The sequence below is a fragment of the Limulus polyphemus genome, unplaced genomic scaffold, assembly GCF_000517525.1.
Source record: "Limulus polyphemus unplaced genomic scaffold, Limulus_polyphemus-2.1.2 Scaffold194, whole genome shotgun sequence".
Classification (NCBI taxonomy): Eukaryota; Metazoa; Arthropoda; class Merostomata; order Xiphosura; family Limulidae; genus Limulus; species Limulus polyphemus.
The window spans coordinates 71454-82259 of NW_013665804.1; the positions used below are offsets into that span (position 1 = coordinate 71454).

At 35.1% G+C, this 10806-nt stretch overlaps 1 protein-coding gene across 5 annotated transcripts in view; it reads left to right on the forward strand.

The window, feature by feature from the left end:
• The window catches only part of LOC106478255 (potassium channel subfamily K member 9-like), a 35664-nt gene extending 27191 nt beyond the window's left edge, over positions 1-8473 (forward strand). For 3 of the 5 annotated variants that reach the window (XM_013938787.2, XM_022381816.1, XM_022381820.1), the window contains exon 2: positions 7252-8473. In XM_013938787.2, coding sequence (XP_013794241.2) covers positions 7252-7964 — 713 coding nt within the window. In that variant the 3' untranslated portion in view covers positions 7965-8473. Of the gene's footprint in view, positions 1-5728; positions 6298-7251 lie in introns of those variants that run through there. The other 2 variants (XM_022381817.1, XM_022381818.1) reach the window with 2 other exon arrangements.
• Positions 8474-10806: the final 2333 nt, after the last annotated feature.

Genomic DNA, 10806 nt, shown 5'->3' on the forward strand with positions numbered 1-10806 from the left:
GGCGAGCATGTTTGGTGGGACGGGGATTCGAACCCGCGACCCTCAGATTGCGAGCGCCCTAACCACCTGGCCATGCCGGGACTTTGGAACCATAGGAAAGTAAATTACTTACAATATGTTTGTTTGTAATTAAGCACAAAGCTACACAATGGGCTATCTGTGCTCTGCCCACCACGGGTATCGAAACCCGGATTCTAGCGTTGTAAATCCACATACATACCGCTTTGCCATTGGGGGGGGCTACTTATAATAATAGAGAGACAATTTATTTGGAGCTAAAATGGTAAATTATGTAGAAGAAATAATGGTTAATTTAACTGAGATAAAGCGATAAATTATTTGAATATACAGTAATTAATTGGCAAATAAGCTATGGGATGATAATAACAGAAGATTAATAAAGAGAGACAGACTCAATACTCAACAGAGGAAGACAAACGGAGAATATTGAATGAAAATAAAACAGCAGTAAACATTAGCTCATACATAAGAATGTCAAAAACAGATCACAACTGCTGCACTCAGATTAATACTGCTTAGTTATAACAGTCAGGGGAGACTTGTAACCACATCAGATCTGTGTCTGATAATTTCTGGAAACTTCCTTACATTCTGTCAGGGAGGGAGAGAGAAAAAAGCTAATGTCAAGTGACTTTTATGTCTAAATTAATATATATTATCTATAGAAGTAAGAAGTACATTGGAAATCATTATAGCAACATTATTTGTAATTTTTATTTTTGGGGGAGAAAAGGTTGAGGTCTAATAACACATATACGTGTAATCTTCTATAAATCTAATTTCAGCTTTGGAGTTTCCTTGAGTTTACTGGTTTCAGCCGTTCTTTCACGAACCGAGGATGCCCATTACTCACTAGAAAAACAGCCAGTGTCTCAACTGTTCTGCATGTTCTTACTCTTAGGCTTCGTAGTAACTAAGGCACAGTCACGATCTCCAATGTCTGTAACTATAAAACTCCTTGACCAAATAAAAGCAGGTTTGGAACAAGGTTTGATGTTTACCTTCATTATTCACTCACTCGTTTGTTAAAGAACAGTAATTTTTTTTTCTCTTATGATTACAATAAATTCAAGCTTTGAAGAAAATCACTGTATTCTAGCTTTTTTAAAAAGCGCACATAAATATATAAATGCCCATATCATGTATAACTATAATCTATATTTTAGAACAAATATATATATAGTGAAACATATCTATCTCAGACTATGTTTTATTACAGTAAAGAAGAAACACACGCATATATATTAACTGGCGTAGCTATAACAAATTATTGATGTTTGATGTTCAACTTACCGAATGTGCTCTGGATCGGTCCATTGGACCGATCACGTATTGGAGAGGGAATGTTTACAATAATTCCGAATTTATTACGTGTATCTATACCAAATGTTGCAAGCTTGTAATAAAATGTACAAGCCTGTTCTACACAAAACATCACATGTGTTACGAAGCTAGTCTGAGTCAGATTCTGACAAGTCATACTGTAAGGCGATGTTTATGGGAAGAATAAAAATATTTTTTTCCACTGTACAGCCTGCATATTGTATTTGCATAACCTCTGGAACCTCCTTAATGCATATCTATATTTTTCTTGGTATCCATGTACACTGTATCTAGCTATTTACTCTCCTCTATCATGAAGTATCGCTAAATCAGCAAATGTAGAGTAAAATGAATAGTTGACAACTTTGACATCGATGACATGATACCATGTTGAATGGGACTCTCTAAAATGTCATGCAATGGGCACTTTGTCCCCTACCAATGCACATATGGCTAATCGCTCTTTTTTCGGGTAGTATTTTATGTTATTTGTAAGCATGAGAGGGCCTTATGTAGTCTCGAAAGAAAAGTCCCTTACGTCATATATTTAGAGCAGTTTTCGTACATTTGGTTTTTTAAAAAGTGTAAGAAAAAGAATCTATAAGAACAATTCCTATATATGAAAAGTAAAAAGAAGAAAGGTTTGTTAACTTTATAGATATACCTATGTCTGTGTGAGAAAGTTAATATGATATAAATAGGCCTTGTTTATAGCATTTAGTTACCCTGAATGTTGTTACTGTTTTTTTTATTATATTTAATACAGCTATTATAATATTAACACAAAAAATAAAGTTTTTTCTTTATTTCTCTTGTTATATGTTCAGTATTCTGTATCCATCTTAATAATCATACCTCTCCTTCCTTTCAAGCTAACTATCTATCTATCTGTCTCTCCATCTATCGTTCTTCGGAATTTAATTGAAAGCAATCTTTACGTTATCTTATCAAAAAAGTCAGTAAAACAAAATCACGTGAATGTTAACATTTTATTTTTACAACACTTGTAAAAACGCGCGTATTCAAGAACACAAATTGACGTTCCGTGTTTGGACGTCAGATTCGTGAACATGAAACTGATCCTGGTCCACTGACAGGTTTCGTTTAGTCAGGAGTGAAACTGATCGCTGAGGATACTGACACTCTGTTAGTATGAGCCACGAGTACAGCCGTCGGCGCCTTTGCGCAAGATCGATCACTGAGAATCAGGCCTTTTCTTGATGTCGAATAATTGTGGATACTTTTCAATCACCAAGAATTTATAATTTATTTATCCTTTTTATGATAAATACCATTAGAAAAAACAAAAAAATAGGTGATCTTGTTAGTATAGTCAATTAATTAATTTGTTGCACATGAATTTCATTAATGCTTTGCAATACTTTCAACAAATTTTAAAACAAAAGGCAATTATGAATTCACAAAATAAAGCTCTTTAGGAAACCAGTTTTGTTAAGATCTGAGGTTCGATGAACTGCGCCTCCCAAAGTTGATATATATATATATATATATATATAGACTACAATTATTATAGCTTGTATTATTATGATATTATCATAACTCATATATGACAAACAACAATATTTATCACATAGACAAAATTATAATAGCTTGCACTATCACTATATCATAATAACTCATGTATGAGAATCAAAAATATTTATTATATGGACAAAATTATAGTAGTTTGTACTATTTGTATATCATCACAAGTAAAAAAATAAAAGTAGGGATGGTTGATATCCATCCTTCAAAAACAATGCAAACAAGATAGTGGATTACATTTGCATCATCACTACATAATAGCACAAGCATACAGTGTAGTAGAATGTCAACAGACAAAAATAGGATAAATTAAACACAATTGTGACTGATATATTGCTGTACGTTATTTCTTGCCTGTGCTATTATGTAGTGATGATGTAAATGTCATCCAACTATCTTGTCTGTATTGTTTTTGAAGGACTGATACTAGCCATCCCTACATTTACTTCCCTTTTTTGAATGTTTTTCTTGGCTTGATGTTGTTTTTTAATGCAGTGTTTCAATAGACACGGGAAGGATGTATTTGTAACCAAGTTCGAAATACAAATGAGGTTCCAATTGTAATATATATTATTTATCTATTATTTGCTGGTAATTCCTGTTTTACCCTGTATTTAAGGCTTTTAAATTAACACAAAATTTGTGTAAAAAAGCTAACTTCAAGGGAGTAATGATAACATCGTTTACACTAGAATTATGATTTTTATAATTACCACTAGTTAATAATAATTCTTATAAAAGTAGAAACTCCGTTTGAAACTATGTCACTTTAGTGAATTTGGTTGATACCATTGTTTGGGTTTTTGAGTTATCGTGTAATAAAAAAAACAACAAAAGAAAGAATAAAAATAAATTCAAACTTGTTACTATGATATTTACAAAGATTTCCCTGATGAGGAGATATTTAAAATACCATTTCGATGAACGATCCAAACAATCCCTACATAGACAGTGCTACCACCTGCCTGATAATTCATATATGGCACGCAACAATATTTATTATATAGAACCAGTTATAGTAGTTTGTACTATTTCTTTATTGTCATGATTCATGTATAGCAAGCAACAATATTTATCATATAGACACAACTAACTAAGAAAACTCGTTTGTAACAAAGGGGAGGAAATTGTACTTCTATTTTTTTTTCTTAGCATAATAAACATTAAAAGTGCAATTAACATACATAAAGGTACCAACAGTGAAAAGAAATACATACTGTTTCCAAGAATTATATCAATATGAAATTAGATGAAGGTCCAGCCCCCTCCCCCTCATGACCTTCCTCATGTCATCCTGTATCAGTGTCAAGTTGTGCTGATTGATCAATAAATGTGGAAACGTATGAAGAATAAATATGGAATGATAGATATACGACCGTGATTTTTTCTCCCGATACACACTTTGCTTTATATAGTAGATTATAATAACTTGTACTATTACTATGACAAACAACAGTATATATTATACAGACACAGGTTGTAGTAGTTTGTACTGTTCCTATATTATTATAATTCATGTATAGCAAGCAACAACATTCATTATATAGGCAGATTTATTATAGACTGTACTATTACTATACTATAATATCCCAACTCAGGTTTAACAAGCAACAACATTCAACATATAGACAGATTTATTACTACAGATTACTATACTATATTATCCCAACTCATTTATGACAAGCTACAATATTTATCCCATAGACCTAATTACAAAACTCGGACTATTAATATATTATCATATCTCATGTATAGCAGGCAACAATGTTTATTTTTCAAGCTTTTTCTATTTATAACGTTGCAAGAACTCAGATGAAATATTTTACAAGAGCGAATCCTTCTTCACAAAAAAGATGCCTAAAAAGTAGTTTAGTTTATTTTGAATTTCGTGCAAAGCTACACGAGGACTATCCGTGCTAGTCTTCCCTAATTGAGCTGTGATAGACTAGGGTGAAGGAAGCTACTCAACACCACCCACCGCCAATTCTTGGACTACTCTTTTACCAATAAATAGTGAAATGGACCATCACATTATAACGCCCCCACGGATGAAATGGCGAACACGTTTGGTGGGACTAGGATCCGAAACCACGACTCTCAGATTGCGAGTCGAGCGCCCTAACCACCTTGCCATATCATACTTAAAAAAGTAAATATCCCAAATGCTACGAGCAGAAGTTATATATAATTTTATTCAATCTCGTAGACTTCATGTTTTTTTGTTTTTTTTTTAGCCGCGGCATAGCGGTTCATAGAACGGCTCTGAGTTTTTCAATTACAAACTTTTAGTTCATAGCTCCGTCATCTTGTGATCGATTTAAGATATAATTACAATTTTGGACTTAGAAGGTCAAACCTTTTCGATTGATATATTTCACCAAGCTTAAGGTCTCATAGATTAATTTTCTCTAGTTCTGCCTAAAAGATTCTCAGTTTGAGGGTAGGCTGGTAGAGATTCTCATGAGTAATATAATCGAATTGGGTATACGCGCTAACCCCACGTTTGGTATTGCTGGCGCACAAAGATATAGCTATTCAAAAGAAACAAAAAAGGTCTCATAGATTAATTTACTCTAATCCGGCCTAAAGTAATTTCACGTGCCGCGGCTATTGAGGATTCCCTCTTCTTTTATTTACCTTCTTAGTATCAAGACACAGCTCAGTAAGAAAAACTTTATTTTCATACTGTGGTTTAGTTTTTTAAAACAATGAATTGAAGGAAGTTTAACTGAAGAACTGCAGAACTTGCAATAAAAAGCAACAACAAAAACAGAAGACGTAAGAAACGACACTTAATATTTAATAACTGGCAACTCATCGCAATATTCTCAGTGCCAAAGTACTGTCCGAGGCTTCTTGTAGCTAAACACGTCACGTGACAGGTTGATGATATCAGGGAAGGGTTGTATTATCTGTTGGAACTTTTTAATCCCCACGTGACAAAATACATTATGTCATATAAAAAGAGTTGGAATTATTTGTTTTAAATAGATAGTTAGCAGCGTCACACATGGTAGGTTGGAGGGTGGAATTATTCACATTTTTCAAATGTTACTTCATTACTTGCGCGAAAAAACCGCTAGTAGTGTGTAAAATTTTCCACAGCTGTTAGCCTATACAAAATATGTTACTGATATACAACTTCAGTGGACGATATACAACAGCTATTGTGTAAAAACCGATAACATTCCGAACATCGATTGAAAAACGCAGAATGCAGCTAAAAATGTACGTGATCTATTTACTGTGAAAGCTGCATTGTAAAAATCGTTATACAGAATCATCTACATCGCTGAGCTGCTGCATCATCAGTATCGCCTGGCTACATCACTGAGACTGTCGTGTAGTCCTATCACCATTCTTTAACTGATCTGAGTCGTAACTGAAGTGTTATGTAGTTATAACATGGTACATAAACTGATCTGAGTTGTAAATGGAATTGTTATGTAGTTATAACATGGTACATAAACTGATCTGAGTTGTAAATGGAATTGTTATGTAGTTATAACATGGTACATAAACTGATCTGATTTGTAAATGGAATTGTTATGTAGTTATAACATGGTACATAAACTGATCTGAGTTGTAAATGGAATTGTTATGTAGTTATAACATGGTACATAAACTGATCGAAAATTGTAACTGGAACTGTTATGTATTTATCTAACATTAACTAATCTAAAGTGTAACTAGCATTGTGGTAGTGTTGCTGAATTTTAGAACAAATCTAATTAAACATCATTTGAAATTAGTCGCAAAGGCAACAATAATGAATTCTTCAGCTGTTAGAAAATTAAGGTTTTGTAACAATATTCGATAAATATTTGTCGTGCGAGGCCATTAAAATATCATTTAATGTAATATCAACTTGAAATGCATGAACTAAAGTCCCATTAAAATATCATTAACCCTTCGTTTCCAGCTTGTGTAAATCTGCCTACCACCGCATGCGAAAAAAATTCGTGAAATTTTGTAGCGGGGCCATTCAAAATTTTGCGCGCAAAATGTTTGCATCATATGATGTCAGCCGCAGACGCCTACGCTAACGTCATATGATGTCAACTGCAGTTGAAGGGTTAAGTGTAATATCAACTTGAAGTGAATGAACTAAAGTTTCATTAAAACATGATTTAATGTAATATCAACTTTAAATGCATGAGCTAAAGTTTCATTAAAATATCATTTAGTGCAATGTCAACTTGAAATGCATGAATTAAAGTTCCATTGTGACTAAGGTTGAATGTGCAGTTTGCTAAGACGTAGGTGTGCTGTTTCAATTACGACTGTTTGATTTTATTACTGAATCGTTTTACGATAAGTCAGTGAACGGATAACTGATTTATTTTTGTTTTGTATTTCTAGGGTACGGGAATATTGCTCCCAAAACGAACTGGGGTAAACTTGTCACTATAGTCTATGCCATCCTTGGGATTCCGCTAATGCTGCTCTATCTGACAAACATCGGAGATCTCATGGCCAAGGCCTTTCGGTATGTCTATGGTCGTCTCTGTACCTGTAAGCCCAGCGACCCGTACCGACGGCGAAGAAACATCGAAAATTATCGTGTCCACCATATAGTGGCACACAATTCACCCAACACGCCAAATGCTGTAGAACCTGGTGTCCAGGATAAACTTCACGTGTCCCCTGAGGAAGAAGTTAGGATTGAAACAATTCCTGAAGAATTCAGAGAAGGCTTAGAATTTTCCAGCGAACGTGTGGCAGTGCCTGTCACATTATGTTTGTTGATTCTTGTGGGGTACATCTTAGGAGGAGCGGCACTTTTTTCCATGTGGGAGGGCTGGGGATTTTTAGACGGTTCATACTTCTGTTTCGTCACGCTCAGCACTATTGGTTTTGGGGATCTAGTTCCTGGAGACGCCAGGGGGCTTGAAGATGGTAGCGCGCATGCACAAGAGAAACTGGTTATATGTTCATTGTACTTATTAGTAGGGATGGCTTTGATTGCCATGTGTTTTAACTTGATGCAAGAGGAAGTCATTCACAAAGTGAGAAACTGTGGACGACGGATAGGCATCATTGTCGATCTGGAGGTCGAGGATAACGTCGCATGATCTGGATGTCCAGTAGAACCCATCAAAATGAGAAGATGTGGTGTAACATAATTACTCCGCCCATTATGTGGGAAACGTTAGGAGTACTGAAGGTTAAAGTCGCGTGCTAGGAACGAAATAGAAGCCAATCGGAAACACGTGGTAACTGAAGCAACTGAGGACTTCCGGAGTACCATAGTCTAAGATGTTTACGGTGCTTAAAGGTTAAGGGTATTTTGAGAGACAATTTCTATTAACTGAAAAGGAAAGAAATAAAAAACACTATATTTTTCAGCCATGACTGACAGAAAGCCGATTTGAGCCCGAAAATTCCTCACAAGAAACCTTCTGCCACCCATTATCCCTCGCTCACTACCCCGGCCACGTTTTTGTTTGTGTTGTGATTAAATAGAATGTTTGTAAGTACAGTTTGAAAAAGAAAAATATGTATTGCATGTCATGTTTCTGGAAGAAGTTTCTGTGTTCCGAAACGTTATGTAAAGAAATAAATGTCTCTTTTGGACAGCATGTTCCAGAGTCAACTTTGTCTTATAACTCTTATTAGCTAACTTTGCGAGAAATATATGAGCATATTTTTTTGTTATTCCAGTTAAAATGTTTAAAGCCTCCTTTTGACATTGAACTCGAATGTTTGATTTAGAAAGAAAAGCAGATCAATAATTCTATGAGCTAGATTTCTCTTGTTTACGAGTCAAACTTTTAAATGTAAATATTCTGTAGATGATGACTATCATAATGCCATATCGAGACTTTTTAGGTTTCGTCGTTGTTTCATCGTAAATATTCATAACTACTAAAATAGTACCCACAACTAGGTTAGCGATAAGATTACGGACTTACAGCGCAAAATCTTGGCTTTGAATTATTTCGATGGTCAGAGTACAGCTAATATATTGTGTAGATTTGGGCTAGAAAAAATACTAAATTAATTTGAATAATAATAATTTTGTATGACTCTAAGCTCATAGATTAAAAAGTAAATTGTTTTGGTATAAGAATATTTCACAAGTTTGGAATTTTTACTGTGATTTTTTAAAGTAAGAACACAGTTATTCGATGGTAGAGGTTATAATTTTCACAACACTGTACTTTAACAGTAGTAGATATTTGACAGCACTATGTCCAACTTACCAATAAGTAAATAGACACCTCTCAGAATACAAATCGAAGAATTCTATAATGTAATATACAACTAATTCCGACTTATAAATACAGGTATAAATAACTCATTAAATACCACAGATTATAAGCAGCCATATAACAAACGGAAGAACCCCAGGAATTAACCGTACTTTCAGGAAGTCGCATAATGGAGGATGGAAGGGCAGTGAAAGTCACCGAGAAGTTACCAGTTACTTGAAATACCACTGTTAACAGTGAATAGGGGTTTGCAGTTCCCGTCACGTTGGAAAACAACAGTTTCTACACCACTTGGGCGACCAAAACCAACAAAACGGACTATTCGTGCTGTTAAAAGTGTGAGGAATGACCTCCATGAGTTATCCTCATAGCAGAGGCTGTATTAGCAGAGTAGCTAGACAACAATAAGCATCAAGAATGCTATCACTACATTATGTCTTTGATTTTTTTCGACGAGTTCAGATTCACACAATTCTCGAACAGTGATTATCCTCTCAGGAACTTTGATTGTGCCACCTGGAAGCAAAAATAAAAGAAAGAAAAAATACTGGACGATCATAGCTGGTGGTATGTGTGGTGATGGTCATATTATCTCTATCAGAAGTCTTGACCAAGACCTTGTATCTGTCTATGCCAATAACCAGGTTACCCGACAATGCAGTGTTCTCATACAAGAGAGGTCTCCTGTTCATCCAGCTCGAGTCTCGAAACGATGTCTTGGAGGTAAAGACATCTAATAATCCATTTTTAGTCACAAAACGATGGCTTGAAGGTAAAGACATCTAATAATCCAGCTTAAGTGACAAAACGATGGCTTCAAGATAAAGACATCTAATAATCCAGCTTGAGTCACAAAACGATGGCTTGAAGGTAAAGACATCCCCTGCTCACCCAGCTCGAGTCACAGAACGAAGGTAAAGACATCCCCTGCTCACCCAGCTCGAGTCACAAAATGAAGGTATAGACATTGCTAATTTTGTTTCGTGTTCGTTGATTTAACAACAAAACATTCTTTCTGAATCTATTTGCTTATTGAGAGGTAGTGTATTTTATCGGTATGACTATGTGCTACAACAGCAGTGGCTATGTGGCACCACTGTGCTCCGACAACGTTGGCATTTGGCAGCAGTGTGTTTCAACAGCAGTGACGATGTGGGAGCTTTAATAGTGGTAGTTAAGTGATAGAACTGTGCTTCTAATGAGAGCTTATGCAACAGAAGTATATTATAGTATTATTCGTTAGATTACAGTTCTCGGAAATTGGAAACTAGGTCGTAACAAGAAGTAGTGTAGCAGCACTGTACTGTAGTGGTATGAGATATATGGTAGCAATGTGTTATTAAAAGACAGATGTAGGTAACAGGAGACATAGTATATAACAGTACTAAATTACAGGAGTTGCAGTTAAATGACAGCACTATACTTTATAACTTCTTGTTACATGAAGATAATGTGCTACAGAAGTTGTGGATATGTGACATTTCTGTTTTAAGGAGTTTTGGATTGTACAACATCAGCTATTGTTGGACGGACAGGTGGTAGGATTGTACTACATCAGCTGTTGTTGGACGGACAGGTGGCAGGATTGTACTACATCAGCTGTTGTTGGACGGACAGGTAGCAGGATTGTACTACACCAGGTGTTGTTGGATGGAATCACTGTGCTACAAGTGTTAGATGACAACAGGTATCAAAAATACAT